This window comes from Macaca fascicularis, chromosome 7 (assembly GCF_037993035.2).
Source record: "Macaca fascicularis isolate 582-1 chromosome 7, T2T-MFA8v1.1".
Taxonomy (NCBI): Eukaryota; Metazoa; Chordata; class Mammalia; order Primates; family Cercopithecidae; genus Macaca; species Macaca fascicularis.
In genome coordinates, this window is record NC_088381.1 from 92,216,619 (window position 1) to 92,240,747 (window position 24,129).

The following is a 24,129-nucleotide window of genomic DNA, read 5'->3' on the forward strand; positions in this document are numbered from 1 at the left end:
CAGGCTACCTAACCAAATCTCTACCTCCAGGAGAGGCAGGAACTGGGGGATGGGTTAGTAGGAAGGGTGAGGAGAGGATTTCTACGAAGGTGTGGTGACACATTGGCCAGAACTGAGGTTGGGGAGAAGAGATAAGCTCTTGAAAGGGGGAACTAACATATATTGGGTATCTACTCTGTGTCAGGCACTGTGCCTGGCGCTTTACCTGTGTGGTCTGATTTCTACCCTCTGCTGTATGTATTATCATCCCAGTTTTCATGAGTTAAGGAAATAGGGATGCAAGAGTTTAAATAAATTGTCTGCTTTTGTCCATTTATACATAACTTGACTCCTAAGCTTGACCTCTTCTGACCCTCAACATGGCCTCTTTAAACATAGAATTAAACCCCGGAGTTCTCCATGAAGATGGCCACCATGCTTGGGGTTCACGATCAGATAGAGGAGGGCAACAAGAGTTAAGTATTCATTCAGGGAAAGTGCAGGGAACAGGGGTATGTAACTCTCATCTTGCTTTGTAACAGAAACTGAAGCACAATCAGGCAGGAGCCTCTTTTGATAAAAGGAGAGCAGTCAGAGGTGGAAAGAGGGCCAGAGATGGAGATTCACCCCAAAGGCCTTCTGCTTCAAGGTACTGTAGAGGGGCAGGACAGGGGGACCAGGCAGGATAGAGTAGAAGGCTTTGGAGCCAGAAGTAACACAGATGACTTTTTCCTTTTCTAGATTCCAATCTAGGGAGAAGAATCAGGTGTGTGGGATGAAGCGTGGTCCGGTGAGACCAGGAGTAGCATGAGCCCCTCCCTGCCCCCAGTTGGGCCCCTTCCTTGCAGTGGGGTGCTCCTGGTCCCTTACCTGCACACAAACATATGATGACCCTGCAGCCCAGATGTTCCAGGGCAGGCCTAATGTAAAGTCTGATGCCTTTTGACCCCATAGGTATACTTGTGTCTATCAGACTGTGGCTCTTCGTTTTAATCTGGAAAATAAGGTCACTGAGGCCGAGACATAGGCCCTGCCCTCCAGAGGGCCAGGTTCTGTTCAGGCCCAGGGCTGTATAAGGTGTTCTTTGTGCTGGGGATGTGACCAGAGCCTGGGTGTTGAAGGTGGCCCCCTAGCCCAGGGCTAGTCCCAGAGCACTCATGCCAATTGGCTGGCTGGTCAGGTGTTGCAGGAGACCTCGGAGGTTACATTACTGCCTGGACCCTCTATCTCCTTCCCCTCACAGCATAACTCAAACGTGCTAAAAAGGGCTTTCATAAACAACTCAAGTCTGAAAACTCTGGCAGCTTTCCCGCCCCTCCAGCCCTGGGGGGCTTCAGGAGGGTCTGGGCTGCCCGCCAGCTCCAGGCTGTCCCTAGACTTCAGTGGGGGGTGGGGAGTCAGTGCTGTTACCCTTTCCTTCCTGCTTGGTCTCCAGCCCAGAGTTTCCTTAGGCCCCGGCCTCCCTGGGCTCCCCACCCTACTCTACCTTAACCCTTTCCTCCCAGGGAAGGAGTGGCCGAGGTCCCCGTTCTCTTGGGACGCCTGGGAGAGGCGATTAGGGGTTCGGGGGGGAAGGTGAGGGTAAAAGGGAGAGATCCCTGTTCCAAATCTCAAAAAAGGGTCCCGGAAACCAATCTTCCCCTCCTTCCTCTTCCCCCGTCCTTCCACTAGCAAGAGGGGAACGTGGAAGGAAACTAACTTTGACCCCTGGATTCTGGCTGTGGGCCCAAAACTTGGGTGGAAGGCAGAGGCCTCCGGGACCCTCCCCGCCCCCTCCTCCCCGCCCCGGCTCCCCCTCCCTTTTCTCCGCGCCCCTTTAAGCTATCCAGCAGACGCAGACAGAGTTGATCCAGGAGGGGCTGGCGGAGTGCTGGAGGGGGAAGGCTGGGGGCGGAGGAAAGGGCGGCAGGAGCCCGACCGGTCCCACCCCTCCTACAACCCCGGGCAGGAAGAGCTCGACGCGGGAGCGGCGGTCGAAGGGGACCAAGCTCCAGAGGGCGGGCGCCCGAGCCGTGCCGGGTGGGTCCGGCAGCCTGGAGGAAGGAGGCCGTGCGGGGGGCGCGCCGCGGGAGGAGGGGGCGTGGCTTAGGCGCCTGGGGCTGGGGGCTGGGGCGCCTGCGGCGCCGAGACCAGGGTGACACTATCTTCTCCTTCGTTCCAGGAGCAGGCGGGGCAGCCATGCTCCTGTCGGGGGGCGATCCTCCGGCGCAGGAATGGTTCATGGTGCAGACAAAATCGAAGCCTCGGGTGCAGCGGCAGCGGCTGCAAGTGCAGCGCATCTTTAGGGTCAAGCTGAACGCCTTCCAGAGCCGCCCGGACACCCCCTACTTCTGGCTACAGCTCGAGGGGCCCCGAGAGAACATGGGCAAAGCCAAGGTAAACAGCTTCTCCCCACCCCCACCCATCTCTTCCAGCCAGATCACTCTCTCCCCTTCCCCTGGGGAAATGGTGGTCCTCAGAGGCACCACCCACCCTGCCCCCGCCTGGATTTGGCGGTGTGGCGGGCAGGTACTGGGCCTTCCTCCTGCCTCGCCAGATCAGCCTGCGCTCCTTCCATGCCCTCTCTTTCCCTCTGGTTCCTTCCTTTCCTGCCCCACCCCTTCCCTACGTGTCACCTCTGTCCCTCAAGTGCACTGAGAGCACCTCCTCGGTGTGTGTCCCCCCCATGAGACTTCCCTGGCTAGGGCCCCAGCATCCGCAGCCCCACTTTTCCATCTGGGCAGCAACTCAAGGCGCTGTATTTCTGTGGCCTCTGCAACACACCTCTTTGTTCTCCACCAGGACTGAAAGGCCCAGGTCCTTCTGTCTTCTCTTAAGTCTCCTTAAATCCTGGGCGGCCCCTTGGAGCCTCTGAGTATTAGGACTGGAGGGGCCTTTAGAGATCCTTCTAGAGTGATACTGGCATTTTACAGATGAGGTACTGGTGGCCAGAGAGGGTAAGGGGCCTGGCTGAGTGCTCAGAGTCAGGTAGGTGAGGTGGTGGGGGTTGGACCAGAAGCCAGGGCTCTGGGCTCCTTACCCCACACTCTTGATGCCACTCAGCCTCTTGCAGGGGTTCTGAGTGGCGTGCAGCCCTCCTCCCAGATTCCCACCCATCTCCAAGGGCTGGGAATCTGGGAGGAGGGCTGTGGGCTTTCAGATGAAAGGGCTTGCTATGTGGGGCTGGACCTTGGACAGGCCAGATCACAGCACACCTCTCTTGCAATCTCCCTGGCTTCTCTCACAAGCTTTTCCTCCCCTTGGGCCTGTTAGATTCCCCTGTCCCCCAAGGTTTACCTCTTCCCTTAGATTCCTTTATCTTACTTCTTTGTGGAAATTCGACAGTCTCCCTCTGCCCCAGACCACCACCACCTTCCCCTTCAACACACACACCTACTTAATTGGTCAAGGCCTTGGGTAGACAGGCCCAGAACTCGGCCAGCCAGGCTGGTAGGCATGCAGGCTGGGAAGTTCCTCCCTCAACCCCCCTGTGCAGCTGCTGGGTCAGCAGTTTTTCCAATTTTGACAGAGGTGCTAGGAGAGGGAAGTTCCGGGTGGGTGTCTTTCCAGAGAACAGATGTGCAGGAGGCCTTGAGAGGAAGATGTTTCAGAAGCCTGGGTAGGGTACGCTAACAAGAGGAGTGTTTTGGGTTCTTTGGGTTCTTAATCTTTTTGTTACTTTGAAAGGCAGCAGCTCACCCTCTTAGGGGACTCGCACTTTCTTTTTCTCTTTCTTTCCTTCTTTCTTTCCTTCTTTCTTTTCTTTCTTTCTTTCTTTCTTTCTTTCTTTCTTTCTTTCTTTCTTTCTTTCTTTCTTTCTTTCTTTCTTTCTTTCTTTCTTTCTCTTTTTTTTTGAGATGGAGTTTCACTCTGTTGCTCAGGCTGGAGTGCAATGATGTGGTCTTAGCTCACTGCAACCTCTACCTCCACCTCTCGTGTTCAAGTGATTCTCCTGCCTCAGCCTCCCGAGTAGCTGGGATTACAGGCACCTGCCACCATCCCCAGCTAAGTTTTGTATTTTAGTAGAGATGAGGTTTCACCATGTTGACCAGGCTGGTCTTGAACTCCTGACCTTAGGTGATCCACCCGTCTTGGCCTCCCAAAGTGCTGGGATTACAGGCATGAACCACTGTTCCGGGTCAGGACTCACACTTTCGGAGGTGCTCCACATCCCCCTCCTTGCTCAAATCCTGGATTGGCTTCTCCAGGCCTACCTGCTCCCTCTCCCTCCGCTGCTTCAGGGTTCTTCAGGCCACAGATCTCACACCTCAGGCTCCCACTGTAGGCCCTGGTAATGGAATCAGTGGCTCCCTTGATTCCTAGCCCTGTTCCTCCATTTCCCTTTGTCTTCCCTTTGGGAAAGGCATTGTTGAAAAGTGGGAACCCAGCATGTGGGGATTCTGGGTAGCTCCCTGACATATATATTTTTTTTTTTTTTGAGACGGAGTCTCGCTCTATCGCCCAGGCTGGAGTGCAGTGGCCGGATCTCAGCTCACTGCAAGCTCCGCCTCCCGGGTTTACGCCATTCTCCTGCCTCAGCCTCCCGAGTAGCTGGGACTACAGGCGCCCGCCACCTTGCCCGGCTAGTTTTTTGTATTTTTAATAGAGACAGGGTTTCACCATGTTAGCCAGGATGGTCTCGATCTGCTGACCTCGTGATCCGCCCGTCTCGGCCTCCCAAAGTGTTGGGATTACAGGCTTGAGCCACCGCGCCCGGCCTCCCTGACATATTGTACACAATGAGCAGAAAGGAAACTTTGTTGGCAATTTGGAGGAGGACGAAGGAAAGTTGGAGGGGGATAAAGTTTTGTGTCGGAGGTTAGGGGATCTGGGTTTGATATGCTGTCACCAAGTTACAACCAAGATAGGAAGGGTATGGTGATTAGAGTATGAGACTGGGGTTTGCTACCTGTTAACTGGGTGACCAGATCAAATAATTTATCCTCTCTTGAGCCATTTCCCTCATCTGTGGAACAGACTATAATAATACCTGGTTAATATAATAATACATGATTAATATAATAATAATCACGAAGAGGTTGTGACAGTCTGCGGAAATCATGCATGTTACAATACTTTCATAAAATGTGGAGAGCTATAGAGTATAGATGTTAGCTACTATTGTTTTTAACTAGCTGCGTAACTTTGAGCAAGTCCTTTTCCCTCTCTGAGTCTCGATCTCCCTGTTTGTAAAGTGGAAGTCTTGGATTAAATGCTAAGGTCCAGTGATCTGACACATGAACATTTCCCAAGTGTAAGGATCTCTTGTGGTTCTCATAGGGAGGTAGTGTGGCTGGCTCCAATCACAGCTGTAGGGATGCAGAATTATGCACTTTGTTAATGGCCTATTGAACATAAGCCAACAGGCAGAGAGGACTCTGGGAGACCACAGGTTGCAGGATGCTGGGAGGGCTGACGGTGAGGGTGGCCTGCTGGGGTCTAAGGGAGGAGGGATCGAGAAGGATACAGGCTCATCTGGAGAAGGGCCTGAGTGTGTTTCTATGTGGTTGGTTTCTCAGGAAAATCTCTGTAAAACTTGAGTGCTTTAAATTGTTTTGTTTGGTGGGATTAAAAAACATTGAAGACATTACTGTGAAACACATTCCCAGGCAGCAAAACAAACACTGGGGAGGACTCTCTGAGGTGAAATCAGTGAGTGGGGAGGCGGGTTTTAGTAATGATCAGAAGAGGCCCAGGACAAGCCCTGCTCCGCCCTTCTGCCCTTTGGCAATGAGGTGAGGATGGGGTGGGCGGCAGAGAAGAGAGGTGACCACCGCGGGAGGTGATGGGGAGCCTAAAGGCAGTGGTAGTGGGCAAGAGTACCTTCTGGAGCCTGGGTTCTGGAGCTCTGGGACAGGGTGTGGCCTGCTGACATCTGGCTTGGCTGTCAGATGGAAGTTGAACTATCTTTGCTGCACACTAACTGTGAGAAGTACCGTGAGAGTTGGTTGTGGTCAGTGCCTGCAGTTGGCTCCTATGGACCCACTGTTAAAATTTCGGGAATTGTGCAAGCGAGTGGAGGAGTATTTGCAGCCATGGTGGGAGTATTTATGCCACAAAAATTGGCAAACGTGACAAATCAAGGTTACCCCCCACCCCCAGCTGATTGTTAAACATTTACCAGGACACCTACTTGTGTTTGGGCACTGAATGCTTCTTTTTCTTTAAACTTAAATTTTCTTTTATCAAAGTCATACACATTTGGAAAGTCCAATTATTACCAAAAGGCTTAGAAGAGCACACAGTGGTTCCCTGCCCTGGCCCTCCCAATTCCTCCTTCAACAACCGTCCCCATTGACAGTATTTGCTCTGGCATTTACGCATCTCCACATTTCTAAAAGAATATGTAGACACTGTTGTCTTTTAATTAATCGATTTTTGGTGTTACCTTTTTTTGGTCCCATTATTGTATGTGAGGATTTAGCTCCCTTTCCCTGCCAGTCCCTCTTCTCAAGATAGTTCTATTTCAGTTATCTGCTAAATCTACATTTAGCATTGCCTCATTATGCCTGTGCACATAGCGTTCACATTGAAGCACTGAAGTGTACTATGATTTTGTTTTCCTTCTTACTTTTTGGTTTCACTGAGGTCATTGAGGTTAAGTACTCCTTGTTTTTCAATTTGCCTTTCTTTGTACCTATTGTTAATTCTCGCCACTTCCAGTAGCCTCTCAGTACAGTTTTCTACAAGGTCAGTCTATCAGTTCAAGGTGTTCTTTTGGTTCTACATTTTTTCTTGGCGCCATCTCTCCTGTCTGGTCAGTTGCTTTCCAGGCTGACACAGCTGTCGTTCTTGGCATCCTTTGCCTTTTTTCTTTGCTAAATACTCATGTCCTGGACCTTGAAACTTTTTCTTTCTTGGGTTGATGGAACACATCCATCTATAGCCTCAAGTTAAAAAGATGGCGCAGCAGCAAAGTGTATGCAGATGCCTGCTTTCAACATGCCTGCTTTCAACATGCCTGTTTCTTGAGTCATACCCTCCAATCTGAACTAGTTGTCCTGTGTAATGACCATTGTCACCCTAAAACAGTGCCTGGCATGTAGTGAAGAATGATTTATCAAATGGATGAATAAATTCTGAGATTTCTCTTCACTGTCATCCTGGAGATGGTCTTTGCTTCTTTCCTATTTGGTTTGCTGGAAAACTGCTCTCCAGTGGCTTCCTGGGAAAGGTTTTACAGGAGGAAAAATGCTGAGGTTGCATGTCTACGTTGCATAGCCAAAGGATACTTGATTGATAGCTTGGCTGATATCGAATTATAAAAGGAAAATTATTTTCCTTCAGAAATGTGAGGGTTGTGCTCCATTTGGAGGAGCCTGAAGCTATTCTGGTCCCTGGTCATTTGCGTCAGATGTTTTTTTCTCTCTGGAAGTTGTCAGTTTTCCCCGGTGTTCTGCAGTCTCCCAGTGAGGCCCCTTTGTGTGGGTCTGTTTTCCTCCATTGTCAGGCACTCTTGTACTTAGGGGGCCTTCTATCTGGACGCTCATGTTCCTCAGATCTGGGAAATGTGGGGGAAATATTTAGTGGATGATTTCCTCTCCTATGCTATCTCTGTCCTCTCTTTCTGGAAGTCCTCTACTTTTCTTATGTTTTCTCCTCTTTTTCAACTTCTTGTTCTGCTTTCTGAAGATTTCCTTATTTTTATCTTTGAAGCCTTTTCTTGGGTCTTTCGTTTCTGCCATCAAATTTTTAATATCTAGAAGTCACTTATATTCTGTCTGTTAAAAAGCAGTATCCTATGCTTTTTAAATAAAATTTGAAACTTATGTATTCTATTCTTGTTTAGTGTGTACCATATTCTCTGTTATCTCTCTGAGGAGAGAAATGACAGTAAGCTTTTTGAAGTTTTCTTCTCCCCACCTAGTTTCTCTTCTTTCAGGTTGCTTTTTTTTTTTTTTCCCTGTATGGTTTGGTCTCTGTGTTTCACATTAGAAGTTTTTCTCATAAGCCTGATAATCCTTGCATGATAAAGAGTGAAGGACAAAAAGCTGATTGGGAGTGGAGGCTGTGGGCAAGACTTGTTGATTTTGAACTTGATTGTACAGAGATTTGCAGGTGCTGTCGGTTAGGGACCCTGTTTTGTGATCTTTAAGTCTTTGCTCTTGGGCTGGCCAGGTTTTCCAGAATGTATGCCTCTCTTCTCTGGCCTGGAGGGTCAGGGTCTGGCTGCCAAGCGAATCTCTGAGTGGGCAGAATGAGTTTCTCTGCATTTAGCTTGCATTGTATACATCATTCTTTGGCCGTCCTCAGTCCCTCCATGTTTTTTGTGTGGTACTCACACCTTTGATTATGCTGATCAACCTTTACTCCTAAGACCTTGTTTTGTACTCCCTGGAGAACAGCCCTCCAGTGAGTGGGAAGGTACTTGCCAAGCCTATGTGTGTGTGTGTCTGTGTGAGAATGTCAGTGTGTGTGAATGTGTGTGAATGTGTGTGTGTGTGTGCGTGTGTGTGGGGAGTGGTTGGGCTCCCAGGTCTAACTGCTCCTCAAAGAACCTGGTTTTTCATGTTCCCCTTCACTTCCAATTCCAGAGTTTCTTGTTGTTGTTTTCTGAGTCTTTTGAGTATCATGCAGTGTAAATTGGGGTGGTTCTGGAAGGTAGACAGTGAATGATAACTGACTTATGAGAAAGGAGAACCCTAAGTTAGGCGTTAAGTAATGAAGCACCTTGACAAGTATAGAATAGTATTAAAATAGGTCATATAAATGCTTTTATTTAACTTACAAGTTGACTAACGACCTGCCGGTATTGGACAATATATTCTTACAAATACAGTGCACTTTTTCTGTGCCCCTTTCTCTTCAGTCGTATCATCTTTCTACCTAGTTGTTAGTTGTTCCTGCCTCTTCTCTACTTTTTCTCCTCTTGGAGGAAGAAGGTCTGGGTTGGCTTTAGGCAGAAAAGCTGTTCAGGTATTTTCAGGCTGTAAATGCCTGTTGTTTCCTTATCTTCTCTCCCTCTACAGTGTAGACGGCATCATGGTGAAGACCCCTGACTATGGAGGTAGAGTGCCTGAGTATCCCAGCCTACCAACTGTGTGATCTGGGACATATGGCCTTCCTTGCTCATCTAAAATGGGGATAATAGTGTTTCCTTAAAGGGCAGAGAGAGGAATAAATAAGACAATGTGTGCAAAGTGCCTGACACATAATAAGCTCTCACTAAATATTAGTTCAGATTTATTATTTTAAAAATTATCACAGTTCCTATATATTTCTTAATTTTAAAATATCGGGCCGGGCACAGTAGCTTACACTTGTAATCCCAGCACTTTAGGAGGCCGAGGAGGGTGGATCACATGAGGCCAGGAGTTCGAGACCAGCCTGACCAACATGGCGAAACCCCATCTCTACTAAAAATACAAAAATTAGCAGGGTGTGGTGGTGCACGTCTGTAGTCCCAGCTACTCGGGAGGCTGAGGCAGGAGAATTGCTTGAACCTAGGAGGCAGAGGCTGCAGTGAGCCGAGATCGTGCCACTGTACTCCAGCCTGGGTGACAGAGTGAGACTCTGTCTCAAAAAATAAAATAATAAAATAAAATAAAATAAAATAAAATATTGAACAATTGTTGGAACCATAACTATTCTAAGCTCTCTGCAGAAAGAGAAAGAAGCCTCCCATAATCTTCTTCCCCAGCACATCTCTCCATGTTTCATGTTGTTTTCAGGTCATTGAAATGGGGGTGCATGGGGTGGGGAATATTTGTTAAGGTCTGAGACAGCCCACACCTGCTCAGATTTAACCTTGCTAGGCAGTGGGACCAGATGAGGTTGGCATAGGAGGGGTTAGCTTGGGATGTCCATCAGGTTTTGAGCTGGTTTTGGACTGACTGAAAAGGGATTAGACATGTATTTCAGGCTCTGAGGAAGACGTTGCAGGTCTGTGGCCTTGGCCAGGTGGAAGAGGGACACGTAGGCCTGAGCAGGGAAGGATGGCCCAGGGACTAAGCAGAAGCACCTGGGTGGTCTTCAGGATGGCTGTTGGAGATCCAAAATGGAGTATGGGACTGCCAGGGGAAAGCAGGAAGAGGGATGAGGGGGATGACTGTCAAAGAAAGGAGATGTGGAGGGGCTTGGGGGCATATGAAGTCTACATGGGGTGGTTGATCGGAGAGAGAGCTCATGGGACCACACTGATGGAACTCAGCCAGAGTGGAGGAACCCCAACCTCACCCACCCCAGCCACTGCTAAAGATGGCGAGTGTGTGCCCTGTGAGCTCTGTGAACTCTAGGACTTGGTCTGCCCAGAAAGCCAGAGGTCTTCCTTCTGGTTAGCTATTGCGTGTATGTGCGGGTGCAGGGGTTCCCCTGGACACTGGCCCAGTGGCTTATCTCCTCCTCTGTCCCCTCTGGGCAACACAGTTACTATGATTGGGGGTACAGGTTGTGCTAGAGGCATTCTGGAGAGGGATGAAGCTCGAGTCTCACATGATTACCCTGTAGTCACTGTGGTCAGCCAGAGCAGGTGGAAAAAACTCTGGTATCAGAGCCTCTAGCTATGTGCCCTTGGACAAGCTGCACAGCTCTTCTCAGCCTGCAAAATGGGAACAGGTTGTGCCAGGTGTCATCCTCAGTACTTTCTGCATATTAATTCACTGAAGCTTCACAGTGGCCCAATGAGGCAGGAACTATTACTGTTCCCATTTTACAGATGAGGAACCGCAGGCATGGGGGCAGGCGTGTTGTGTGATTAATAACTTGCCCCACATTGCATCAGTTCTTAGCTTATGGAGGGTGCTCAGAAGTGTGCAGCCACTTTCCCCCCAGCTGTCACACTATTCAGGAATGCCAGACTGGGACTAGACCTCAGGAGCATCCAGTTCAATCTTCCTTTTTCTCGGTGAAGAGACTGAGATGCTGAGAAGGTGATAAATGCCCCACAATTAACCTAATCAGTTGAGGTTGAGTTGGAGCTGCAACCTGGGTTCTTTCCCTCCTCCCTCCCAGGCTTCCCTGTTCTGTTGGTGTTCCCTGGAAAGAAATGGGTGTGTGAGGGTGCAGGACCAGGGAAAGAGTGGCTGGCCATGGTGGAGTCATTTGGCTCATGATGGATGGGGGGTGGTAGTGGTGGGGCCACATGGTTAGTGAGGGACTGGCCTTTTGGGTGGCAAGGGCAGATCCCAGGACAGGCCCCTAACGGGCTGACTTCATTGTGTTCTCCCCGCTGTGCCCAGGAATACCTGAAGGGCCTGTGCAACCCGGAGCTGTGGAAGGAGGTTCGCTACCCACCGATCCTGCACTGTGCCTTCCTTGGGGCCCAAGGCCTCTTCCTGGACTGCCTCTGCTGGAGCACGCTGGCCTACCTGGTGCCGGGCCCCCCTGGCTCCCTGATGGTGGGCGGGCTGACTGAGTCTTTCATCATGACACAGAACTGGCTGGAGGAGCTGGTGGGGCGACTGCGCTGGGGCCCTGCCCCTCTGCTGACCCCCCGGGGGATCTGGGAGGCTGAGGTGACCCGGGCCTTTGGGGCCCTGGTTTGGATCCGTGGTGACCAGCATGCAGGGGACCTACTGCAGCTGCCCCCAGCAGTCCAGGAACTGCTGCTGAGCCTGGTGCGGGATGCTGCGGGCAAGGAAGACATCATCGAGTGGCTCAGCCGCTTCGGCATCTCTGACTCCCACTCTGATCCGGAGGTTCTAATCTGCCCTTCCCAGCAGCAGAAGGAAGCCCCAGCCATGGTGTCTGTGGGAGAGAGTCCTGGACCCTTTGTGGACATGGGGACCCTCCAGAACAGGGTCCCAGAAAATTCAAAGAGATTATCTAGCCTGGGAGCCACTGGGTCCCTGATCCCAGCCCAGAGTACACCGCAGGAGACAGCAAACCAGCTGGTACGGTAAGTTCTGGAGAATGAGCCTGGCTTCTCTGATCCTACCCCTGCTCCCCTACCCCAAAGAAATAGTAGTAGTTTGGGACCAAACTGGCCTTCCACCTTTTCAATGAACTTGGGCTTCCTCCAGGGTCGGTTCCAACAGCCAAGGTGGTATGGACAGTGCTCAAGAGGAAGGGCCAGTGCAAGCCACCAGCAGCCAGGACTCCACGAACCACACACAAGCCTTGTTGAAGCAAAAACAGGTCCAGAGGATAGAAGATAAACTCCTCTTCCAACCTCCAGTATCAGCCCTGGGTGTGTGCCCATCCTGGAAGGCCTGGACCCCGGGGCCAGCCTTTGGGCCATTGTGGCCGGGGGCTATTGCTGCAACCTTCTGGAGGATCAATGAGCTGCATTCTCTCCATCTGGCCTGGCTCCTGTCCCAGGCATGCTTCAATTTTCCCTTCTGGCAGAGGCCTCTGGGCCCCATTCAGTTGAAGCTGCCAGGGCAGAATCCTTTGCCCTTAAATCTGGAGTGGAAGCAGAAGGAGCTGGCTCCTCTGCCCAGTGCAGAGAGCCCAGCTGGTAGACCAGATGGGGGGCTGGGAGGAGAAGCAGCCCTGCAGAATTGCCCAAGGCCAGAGATTCCCCCAAAAGTTACGAGTTTATTGGTGGTGCCTGGGAGCTCAGATGTAAAAGACAAAGTCAGCTCGGATCTTCCACAGATAGGGCCACCCTTGACCTCTACACCCCAACTACAGGCTGGAGGTGAGTCGGGGGATCAAGGGAGTATGCAGTTGGATTGTAAGGGACTGGAAGAGGGACCCGCTCCAGTCCTGCCAGCAGGGCAAGGGAAGCCCATGGCTCAAGGGGGACTGACAGATCAGTCAGTACCTGGAGCTCAAACAGTGCCTGAAACTCTCAAAGTGCCCATGGCTGCAGCAGTGCCCAAAGCTGAAAATCCCCCCAGAACTCAAGTGCCACCTGCAGCTCCCAAAGTGCCTACATCCCAAATGATGCCGGCAGCGCACACAGAGCCTGCAGCTCCCAAAGTGCCTTCGGCTCCTACAAAGCCAGCAGCTCAAATGATGGCCACAGCTCAAAAAACAGTTGTGAATCAGCCAGTGTTGGCAGCTCAAGTGGAACCCACAACTCCAAAAACTCCCCAGGCTCAGAAGATGCCTGTAGCGAAAACATCACCTGCAGGTCCCAAAACACCCAAAGCTCAAGCCGGGGCTGCAGCTACAGTTTCCAAAGCATCTGCAGCTTCCAAAGCACCTGCAGCTCCCAAAGTACCTGTGACCCCCAAAGTTTCCAGAGCTCCCAAAACGCCTGCAGCTCAGAAGGTGCCCATGGATGCAGGGCCAACCTTGGATGTAGCCAAACTTCTGAGTGAGGTCCAACCTACATCAAGGGCTAGTGCCTCCTTACCGAAGGGCCAGGGGCAGGCTGGAAGGCAGGGTCCCCAGCCCAGCGGCACCTTGGCCCTCAGCAGTAAGCACCAGTTTCAGATGGAGGGGCTCCTGGGGGCTTGGGAGAGGGCCCCAAGGCAGCCGCCTCGCCACCTGCAAGCGAACAACACAGTGACCAGCTTCCAGAGGTACCACGAGGCCCTGAATACACCCTTCGAGCTGAACCTGTCAGGGGAACCTGGAAACCAGGGGTTGCGGCGAGTGGTCATTGATGGCAGCAGCGTGGCCATGGTGTGAGTAGTGACGGGCGCGGGGCGGGCTGGGGATGCTGTGGAGCTGGGGCAGGACATCCCAGGGGGACAGAATGTGGGCATCCCTTCCCATCCTTCTGATGGGTGACATGGGGAAGAAATGGGAGGGAAGTGGTCCCTGTTGAATGGCTCCTGCATGCCAGGCAGTGTGCATGGAATCCTCACCGCAGCCCTCAAGGGCAGGTTTCTGGTTTCCCTCTCTGATAGATGCTGAAACAGGCTCAGAGGTGAGAAATCCTGCCCAAGGTCCCTGAGCCAGCAAGGGGTCCAGCTGGCCTTTTGGCTCAGATGTGTCCACTGCCAAGGTCTATGCCCTTCCCAGGCCAGCTTTTAAACTTTTAGCCCAAACTTCAAGGCCCAGCATAGATCTCTGGTGTGAAGCTTTTCCTGACCGTGCTGGCCCTTAGCGATTGCCCTTCCTGCACAGCACTTACTGCTGTAGAGGTGTTAGCATAAACACGTGCATGCCACTGAATTTGCCACATGATAGAGTAGTTATCTGTGCAGAGCACACTCCCAGCACACAGTCGGTGGCCAGGGAATTTTTGTTTGCTTTAAGCTCTCAACTGAGCGCTCTGAGTGGAGGCGCTGCCTTCTTCCTCTTGCCCTCAGTGTCCCTACACACATGCTTGCACACAAGTACATGCACACACACACACATGCACACACACATGCGTGCACACACACACATGCGTGCACACACACAGAGTTTCTGGCAGTGCCCCGCACCCAGTAGATGCTCACAGAATGAGTATGGAGGGAAGGGGAGAGGGCATCATTAGTGTCCTTGGTGCTGGCATTGCCTGCTTGCTGCCCCAGGGCTGGCTCTGAGGGAGGAGTGGTGAGGCAGGGTGTTTCCTTGTCCCACAACCCCACAGGCACGGCCTCCAGCACTTCTTCTCCTGCCGAGGCATTGCCATGGCAGTGCAGTTTTTTTGGAACCGGGGACACCGAGAGGTCACTGTGTTTGTACCCACCTGGCAGCTGAAGAAGAACCGGAGGGTGAGAGGTGAGGTGTCCGCTGCCTGCCCAACCTCCGCAGTGTCACTACGCTTTCTTCTCTCTGCCCTGCTGCCCCCACCCTCCACCACTCCAGAGTGACCATTTCCACTTAGCCCTCCCTTGACCATTTCTGTCTTCTGCCTTTTGCCCCCAGAAAGCCACTTTCTGACGAAGCTACACTCGCTCAAGATGCTTTCAATCACGCCCTCCCAGCTGGAGAACGGCAAGAAGATCACCACCTACGATTATAGGTGTGCCGGTCCCCAGGCCTGCCCTCCTGGGCTCAGGGAGTTGGGTCTGGCTGGTGTGTCAGGTGGAGTCCGGCCTGTCTTCTCTGGGGAAGTGCAGGCAAATATGTTGGGGGTGCAGGTCGTGCAGAGGGTGGGGTGGAGCACGGGCCTCTGTTGGCAGAGGGATGGTCACAGTGAGGAAAGGGCTGGAGGTTGGCTCTCCCCAAGCCCAGAGTTGTTCCTGACTTTGGGACTCTGGAGTCCGTCTGCCTTAGCTAACAGCCATTCTTCCCCCATGACCTGTGAACATCAGAGGTTCCCCAGGGTTTTGGGTGCCCGTTTCGGTTGAGGCTCATGTCTCCAGACTGCTTTAATCTTTTCCTCCCTCGGGGCCCTGGCACTGGTGGAGGTCTATGCATGGCTGATGTGGATGGAGCCCTGGGCAGGGCTCTGAAAAAGGAGAGCCCTGAATGCGTAAACCCCGAATGCTTGCCTGCTTGTCAATCCTAAGCGCCCACTCTTCGGCATGGCTGCAGGACCACTGTACTCAGGGGAAGCCTGTGACCCCACCTCTCTTAGGGCAGGGAAGGCCCTGGCATAGTCACTGGTCCTGGGTTGGAGTTGATGCTGGGCAGACAGAGATCTTGGTTTCACATAGTCAACTCTCATGCCAGGCAGGGAGAAGTTCTGCTTCTCCACACTTTTCCCAAGACATGGCACCCAACCAGGCCTGGGAAGGGTTGGGCAGAGAGCCTGGCGCATCCCTCCTTGTAGAGCTAGTCCCCTCCCTAGTCTTTAAGGACCTCTAAGTTCAGGCGTAGGTTTGAGGGAAGATGCCTTTTCTGCGGACAGTCCCTCTGCTGGGCGCTTGTGGAATAGCATGCTCTGGGGAGCAGGAATGGAAAGTTTCAGGGAATACTGAGAAGTAGGTAGCCTTTGCTTTCTTTACTGGTCACAGCCCTCTTTAGAGGAGAGGTGATCCTTGGAAAAGTGGATTTGTTTATTCAGGTATGTGTGCTTATATGTGTTAGCGTATATATGTATGTATGTCTTGGCATGTATATGAATATTGTGCATTGGTGAAGCATTATAACGGAATATGTGTTTGCTATGTGGTGGGCACTTATCTAGACACTTAAAAGCATTATCTCCTTCAGTTTAATCCTCACAGCAACATGGGGTAGGTATTTTGTCTTTTTTTTTTTTTTTTTTTTGAGACGGAGTCTCGCTCTGTCGCCCAGGCTGGAGTGCAATGGTACGATCTCCTCTCACTGCAAGCTCCGCCTCCCGGGTTCACAACATTCTCCTGCCTCAGCCTCCTGAGTAGCTGGGACTACAGGTGCCCGCCACCACGCCCAGCTAATTTTTTGTATTTTTAGTAGAGACGGGGGTCTCTGTTTTACAGATGCAAAAACGGAAGAAGTAAAAATACATGTGTGAATGTGGATGAATGTGAGTTTCTGTGTCTGTGCACGTGTACGTGTGTGCCTATGTGTATAACAGGGGTGTGTGTTTGTGTATACAGCTGGGAGTGTGTGCATCCAAGGTCACCCTTGGATGACCTCGATCCCTATCAGTGATCTCACACGGCCGCATAGAGGAGGGGATGGGCTGGGGGGTCCTGGATTTCTGAGTAGGAAGGGCAGTGCCTTTGTCTGACACACCTCAATGTGAAGCTGCAAGTTCATTTTCCCAGATGACCCAGGAAGTAAAGGGGCTAGTTACTGGATCATTAGTGACTCCCCTCTCCCTGCAGGTTCATGGTAAAGCTGGCAGAGGAGACAGATGGCATCATTGTTACCAATGAGCAGATTCACATCCTGATGAATAATTCCAAGAAACTGATGGTCAAAGATCGGTAAGATGGCTCCCCAGAGACTTGAGCCATTCCTTCCCCTTGGATGTCAGGCAGCCCCTGGCATGGGAGAGGTTAGGGCAGGAAGAGAGGCCTTGGAGTAGTGCCCACCAGCACCTGCCAGGATGTGGGTCTCAGCCCCATGGAGAAGCCAGGCGACAACAGGGTGTGGGTGGGTCAAGGGCTCACAGTGACTGTGCCTCTTCTCCTCCTGGGCCCAGCTTGCTGCCTTTCACCTTTGCGGGGAATCTCTTCATGGTGCCTGATGACCCCCTGGGCCGTGATGGCCCCACCTTGGATGAATTTCTGAAGAAGCCAAACAGGTAATGGGTCAGGCCTCCCCAGCCTCCCAGGCCCTCCTGGGGCTGATCAGAAACTTCCCCTTAGTGTTGGCCAACATCTAGTGTGTAATAATGATTGGAGTGATCGGACTTTTTCATGTCTTTATACTTGTGCCACGTTTATGTGTTCATAAACCACTTACAGTAGGTTTTAATACAGACATGAAAGCACATATGTAGAATGTAGTTTTAACATTCTATGTGCATCCTTTAATACTATATGTATCTTTCCAAACTGACATTTGTACTCAATGATTTATTAGTTTTTTCAGATGTATCCTATGCTAATTCATGTAGCTCTGTTTAATGGTCATATAGTATTCCATTACATGAGTACCCAATAGATTTTTCTGTTTTCTTGTTGAGGGCCATTTGGTCACTTCCATTATATGCTGTTGGGTCCAAGGCTGCAGTGAACAGCCTTGCTGTTATTCTTTGTATCCAAGGGAAGCTGCATCTAGAATATTCACCAAGTAGGATTTTTTCTATGTTTATTATCTCATTCAATCCTCACAACTTGAGTTATACGTAAATGACCACTGTCCTCATTTTATAGATGAGGAATCTGTGACTCAAGTGACTTTTCCAAGGTCACGTTGCTGATGCCAGCAGAACTGGTTTGCAGTAACTTGGATCCTCGGCTGCCCACCTGCCAGTTCCCTAGGCCCGGCAGGGGACCTTGGTCAGAATCTTCTGGGCAGAGCACTGCTTCCTGGGGCCAGATCCCCCAGTCTCACCTTGCCAGTTTGGAAAAAGTGATGTGGATGAGGTTTGTCTGCTGTGTCCTCACAAGTCCCTTGTCAGGCTCTCCTTTGCTTTGGTGACCCCTCCGCTCCCCTGCCTTTTCCAGGATTGCTCATCCTGGGTTAGGCTGGAAGCCACCAGTCATCTCTTATCAAACCGTTGGCTTACAGCTAGTTTAAATGTTACTTGGTCAGTGAAGTTTTGATTGGATGAGCCTTTAAGGCACAGATGAACTTCTAATATTGGGGGTCTGGCCCATGCAGGGGGTAGAGGAAGTGTTTATAGGCAGGGGCCCAATTGTGCCTATGCCATGCAAGTTGTTGGCACTTGGCCCAGCCTCAGGACACTTTGGAATGGGGTTTCCACAGAGGTGCTTTCCCTTTGGAGGATTGCTCGGAATGGGGCTGCCTTCCCTCTTCCATCTGTTTTGGTGTAGGTTGGACACTGACATTGGCAACTTCCTGAAGGTGTGGAAGACCCTTCCTCCCAGCTCAGCCAGTGTCACTGAGCTGAGTGAGGATGCTGACTCTGGGCCCCTGGAGAGTCCGCCGAATATGGAAGAAGTCAGGGAAGAGAAGGAGGAGAGGCAGGATGAGGAGCAGAGACAGGGGCGGGGCATGCAGAAGGCGGCTGAGGAAGACGACCTTGACTCTTCACTGGCATCAGTGTTCAGGGTGGAGTGCCCGTCCCTTTCAGAGGAGATCCTGCGGTGCCTCAGCCTTCATGATCCCCCCGATGGGGCCCTGGACATTGACCTTCTGCCGGGGGCAGCTTCTCCCTACCTGGGCATCCCCTGGGATGGACAGGCTCCCTGCCAGCAGGTTCTTGCCCACCTGGCCCAGCTCACCATCCCCAGCAACTTCACCGCACTCTCCTTCTTCGTGGGCTTCATGGACTCCCACAGGGATGCCATCCCTGACTATGAAGCCCTTGTGGGCCCCCTGCACAGCCTCCTCAAGCAGAAGCCTGACTGGCAGTGGGACCAGGAGCATGAGGAGGCCTTCCTGGCCCTGAAGCGAGCCCTGGTGTCTGCCCTCTGCCTGACGGCCCCCAACTCCCAGCTGCCCTTCCGCCTGGAGGTGACTGTGAGCCATGTGGCCCTGACGGCCATCCTCCATCAGGAGCACTCAGGGAGGAAGCACCCCATAGCCTATACCTCAAAACCCCTCCTCCCTGACGAGGAGAGCCAGGGCCCCCAGTCAGGGGGAGACAGCCCCTATGCCGTGGCCTGGGCCCTCAAGCATTTTTCCCGCTGCATCGGAGACACCCCCGTGGTCTTGGACCTTTCCTATGCCTCCCGGACCATGGTGGACCCTGAGGTGCGGGAGGGCCGCAGGTTTTCCAAAGCTTGGTTGATCCGATGGTCCCTCTTGGTTCAGGACAAAGGCAAGAGGGCCCTGGAATTGGCTCTCCTCCAGGGCCTGCTGGGGGAGAACCGCCTGCTGACCCCTGCGGCCTCCATGCCTCGCTTCTTCCAGGTTCTGCCGCCTTTCTCTGATCTGTCCACGTTTGTCTGCATCCACATGTCGGGCTACTGCTTCTACCGGGAGGATGAGTGGTGTGCTGGCTTTGGTCTCTATGTTCTATCGCCCACCAGTCCCCCTGTCTCCCTTTCCTTCTCCTGCTCCCCTTACACACCAACCTATGCCCACCTGGCAGCCGTGGCCTGTGGCCTGGAGCGCTTTGGCCAGTCCCCACTCCCAGTGGTTTTCCTCACTCACTGCAACTGGATCTTCAGCCTTCTGTGGGAGCTCCTGCCCCTTTGGAGGGCTCGGGGCTTCCTGTCCTCCGATGGGGCTCCACTCCCTCACCCAAGCCTGCTCTCCTACATTATATCCCTCACCTCTGGCCTCTCATCCCTTCCGTTTATCTACCGAACCTCCTACCGGGGCTCTCTGTTTGCTGTGACAGTGGACACCCTGGCCAAGCAGGGTGCCCAGGGGGGTGGGCAGTGGTGGAGTTTGCCAAAGGATGTGCCAGCCCCTACAGTGACTCCCCGTGCCATGGGCAAGAGGCCCAATTTGCTGGCATTACAGCTGAGCGACAGCACCCTGGCCGATATCATTGCCAGGCTGCAGGCTGGGCAGAAACTGTCTGGCTCCTCACCGTTTAGTTCTGCCTTTAACTCACTCAGCCTCGACAAGGAGAGTGGCCTGCTTATGTTCAAGGGAGATAAGAAGCCCAGGGTCTGGGTAGTCCCGACGCAACTCCGGAGGGATCTGATTTTCTCTGTGCATGACATTCCCTTGGGGGCCCACCAGAGGCCTGAAGAGACCTACAAGAAGTTGCGTTTGCTGGGGTGGTGGCCCGGGATGCAGGAGCATGTGAGAGATTACTGCAGGAGCTGCTTGTTCTGCATCCCTCGAAATCTCATAGGCAGCGAGTTGAAGGTTATTGAGTCTCCATGGCCACTCAGGTCGACTGCCCCCTGGTCGAACCTGCAGATCGAGGTGGTGGGCCCGGTCACCATAAGTGAGGAGGGCCATAAGCATGTGCTTATTGTGGCGGACCCGAACACCAGGTGGGTGGAGGCATTCCCCCTGAAGCCCTACACACACACGGCTGTGGCCCAGGTGCTGCTTCAGCATGTGTTTGCAAGGTGGGGTGTTCCTGTGAGGCTGGAGGCAGCCCAGGGGCCCCAATTTGCCCGGCATGTCCTTGTGAGCTGTGGGCTGGCCCTGGGAGCCCAAGTAGCCTCCCTGAGTAGGGACCTCCAGTTCCCCTGCCTGACGAGCTCAGGGGCCTACTGGGAATTCAAGAGGGCCCTCAAGGAGTTCATCTTCCTGCATGGGAAGAAGTGGGCGGCCTCCCTGCCCTTGCTGCACCTGGCCTTTAGGGCCTCCTCCACCGACGCCACACCATTCAAGGTCCTGACTGGGGGTGAGTCAAGGCTCACAGAGCCCCTGTGGTGGGAGATGAGCTCTGCAAACATTGAAGGGCTCAAGATGGACGTCTTCCTGCTACAGCTGATAGGGGAGCTGCTGGAGCTCCATTGGAGGGTGGCTGACAAGGCAAGTGAAAAGGCCGAGAACAGGCGTTTCAAGAGGGAGAGCCAGGAGAAGGAGTGGAATGTGGGTGACCAGGTGCTTTTGCTGTCCCTCCCCAGGAATGGCAGCAGTGCCAAATGGGTGGGTCCCTTCTATATTGGGGACCGTCTAAGCCTGTCACTCTATAGGATATGGGGCTTCCCAACCCCAGAGAAGCTGGGGTGCATCTATCCCAGCAGTCTGATGAAGGCCTTTGCCAAGAGTGGCACCCCCCTGTCCTTCAAGGTCTTGGAGCAGTGAGTGGGAACAGTGGGGGTGCCCCTGCCCCAGGGCCCTGGGTTTCTGCTGCTAGGCCTCCCCCATCCCAGCAGTTCTCTCAGTCCACTGGGAGCCCTCAGTTGTGCCTTTTGTAGAGAAGTTGCTTCGTAAAGCTTTGCTGAATTGCCTTGAACTAGGGACCAACATCCCCATGGAAACATCCCTAGTTTGGGGTACTTGGAGAATTTGCCAAAGGCTGTCAGATATGAGTCCCTGGCAGTTTTACACTGGGAAGTAGAGTGCTCCTCTAGGATATACCAGGCTCTGTGTCTTTTCCCCAAGTATCCTCTTTCCCCTTCACATGTTGGTGTGTGGTGGTGTGCACACACACTCACCCCAGAATCTTACTATCTTGGCCATGAAACTGTGACTGTGGGCCTCAGAATTGGAACCACAGCCCTTTCCCATACAGAAACCCCAAATGAGGGCTCCTCCCTCCAACCTGTTCTTTTGGGGACCCTTTGCCCTTAAACCTGTCACAGCTGACATAAACCTGGGCAGGCTGTGGGGAGGCCACTGCCTCCTAGCCTCACAGCTTTCTTGAGCCAAGTGTGGCCTGCTCAGCTGTTAGGGCAGGGCTGGCCATCCTCCCAGGCCTCGAGGACAGTGTCATGGAGTGGGAGAATGGCCAGCCACAAGCCACCGGCTTGTCAGCACGGGAAGGGCAAGAGGGAAATGAGTTGGCCTACCTCATTTGACTCCAGCCAATGGAGACAATTCCTGACCCCTGCTTTGATGGTGTTGACCCCACAGGAATCAAGGATATTGATGCCAAGTGTGGCAACTCTACCTGAAGAGCTGCTTCTGTTAGACCCAGGGGCCCCGGCCTCTGTTTTAAGCGAGGAGGGCGTCTGCAATGAGAGTGGCACACGGCGAAGTGCTGGCGTGGCTCTACCTCCCAACCTCTCCCAACCCCATCCCAAAGCCCACAGCCCTCTGCTCCTTCCACCTCCACTGTATCCTGCATCTCAGACCCTACAGATTGTGTGATTGCTTCATCTGTATCACCCCCCAGTCATGTGGACCTGCTTTCTGTGTAGAGCAAAACCCAGGCTCACTCAAAGCCATTCTTTGCAGAGAGCACCCTTGCAGTGAGAGTGAGTTCCTCGCAGGTGTGTGCGTGTACACTCACCCTCTGAATTGCTGCCACTGCCAAAGAAGTGGGCTCCACGTGAAGGCCAGTGCCACGTCACTCTGGCTGGCCTTCTGAGTAGTTTCATTTCTCTGGAAGCTGAGCCAGTCTCCTGGTCTAGCCCAGGTTGCCAGAAGGCTTGGCGTTGCAGAGTGCTAGAGCCAGTACGGAACTTGCCGACTTGATTGTTTTACAGCAGAGGAGAGAGGATCACAGAGGGAAAGTGATTCACCCAAAGTCACACAGCGAGTTCATGGCTGAGCTGAGACCAGGACTAAGCTTCCTGACCCCCAGTTCACCATGAAAAGGGTTCTGGCAATAGGTTCAAGCTGGAGAATCCTTCAAAATCCTACACCCACATTCCCTGCAACTCCTCATCTCCCTGATCTTCCAGACAAACTACCTGGATGTTGCCCTTAAACCATTTCTAGCTGTTAACCCTGTCCAGAAAAATGATTGAGTGATAGCTGAGAAGTGGAAAGTGTGGGATTTTTGGCAGGTGCTCTCTTTCCTCTGCTCCCCGTGCCATTCTTTCTCTTCCTCCTCTCTGTGATGGTATGTCCAGCCTCACTCTCCCTCCCTGGTGCTGTATGCGTTTCCCCTGTTAGCTACATTTGTGATCACATACCCTTCTTTTAAGTGAATTTTTTTCATTTGATTTGTCAATAAACGAATCAAACTGGAGCTGATGTCCAGTGTTTTGTTTAGCTTCAGTCTCAATTGTGGAAATGAGGAGTGTGGGGCAGACATGGGGTATGGCTGCTATATGTTTCCCAGATAGACTTGCAGATTTGAAGACCTGGATAGTAGCTTTTCCAGATCATCTGCCCTAAGCTCCTACTGTGCAGATGAGGAGACCAGGGCCCAGAGTGTGATATGCTTAAGGCCCCATAGCTGGTTCATGGCAGGGATAGAAGGAGAGTCCCACCTTTGGCCTTCCAAGCTGGTACCCTTGGCAGTTAATATCTTGGAAGTGGGCAGGGTGGGAATGAAAACAAATGATGAGGCAGGGCATGGTGGCTCATGCCTGTTATCCCAGCACTTTGGGAGGCCAAGGCGGGTGGATCGCTTGAGGCCAGGAGTTCAAGACCAGCCTGGCCAATGTGGCGAAATCCGTCTCTACTAAAAATACAAAAATCAGCTGGGTGTGGTGTCAGGAGTCTGTAATCCCAGCTACTCGGGAGGCTGAGGCAGGAGAATTGCTTGAACCCAGGAGGCAGAGGTTGCAGTGAGCCAAGATCACACCACTGCACTCCAGCGAGACTCCATCTCAAAAAGAAAAGAAAAGAAGAAAAGAAAATTTATAAATGAATGATGAGAGAATGGTGTTAGTGCTGAACCAGCTTCATTGTACTGGAAAAATTATAGACCTAGGTTTGTGTCTATATTTGCTACCTATGGCAGGCTGTTTCCTGGGGCCTCGGTTTCCCCATCTGTAAAACACAGGGTTAACAATTCCTAATTTATGAGATGGTTCAAGGATTACATGAAATAATCTGTTTGAAGAGGCCAGTATGGCTTGGGATGGAATAGCATTCATCACATGTAGCTAACATTACTCTTCTTGCTGCCCTGGGAACTCTTGCTGTTCTCTCCCCTTAGGGTCAGAGACCTTCTTAACCCAGGTCAAGCTTCGTGACTTTAGACCTTTGCTTTTTGCTGCCTTTCTCACCTGCCCAGGGTTCTGCTCAGCACTGGCTGGCATATGGGTAGGGGTGGGGACCATCCTTCCTGGGAACTCCCCAGCTCATGTGCATACCATTGTTCATTCAGTATTTATAGGACACCTACTATATGCCAGGCTCCGCCTAGGTGTGGGATGACTAACAGGTAACAGGAGTGACACGGTCTCTGCCTCTTTGCAGCCTACAGTCAGGTGAGGGAGACAGACAATCCAACAAACAAATACAGTTCAGGGTGGTAAGGGAAACAATGTGGCTCAGGAGCCCATGGTGCAGGGGCCTGGGGCCTTCAGCCCGCATGACAGTCAGAGAGGTCTTGCCTGAGCCCCTTCGTCAAAAGTAATA

At 52.3% G+C, this 24,129-nt stretch overlaps 1 protein-coding gene across 4 annotated transcripts; it reads left to right on the forward strand.

Moving 5' to 3' along the window:
- Window positions 1–1,915: 1,915 nt before the first annotated feature.
- On the forward strand, window positions 1,916–22,786 carry NYNRIN (NYN domain and retroviral integrase containing). Of its 4 annotated transcripts, none has more exons than XM_005560984.4 (9): window positions 1,916–1,998; window positions 2,141–2,355; window positions 11,136–11,794; window positions 11,919–13,475; window positions 14,372–14,502; window positions 14,650–14,746; window positions 16,482–16,583; window positions 16,802–16,903; window positions 18,102–22,786. In XM_005560984.4, the coding sequence occupies exons 2-9, from the start codon at window positions 2,158–2,160 to the stop codon at window positions 20,950–20,952; spliced, it is 5,697 nt and encodes a 1,898-aa protein (XP_005561041.3). In that variant the 5' UTR covers window positions 1,916–1,998; window positions 2,141–2,157; the 3' UTR covers window positions 20,953–22,786. The 4 variants fall into 4 exon arrangements, with proteins under 4 accessions (XP_005561041.3, XP_015309147.3, XP_073853253.1 ...); XM_015453661.4 differs by having other exon boundaries at window positions 2,147–2,355; XM_073997152.1 differs by lacking the exon at window positions 18,102–22,786 and adding an exon at window positions 17,478–17,834.
- The last annotated feature ends 1,343 nt before the right edge of the window (window positions 22,787–24,129 follow it).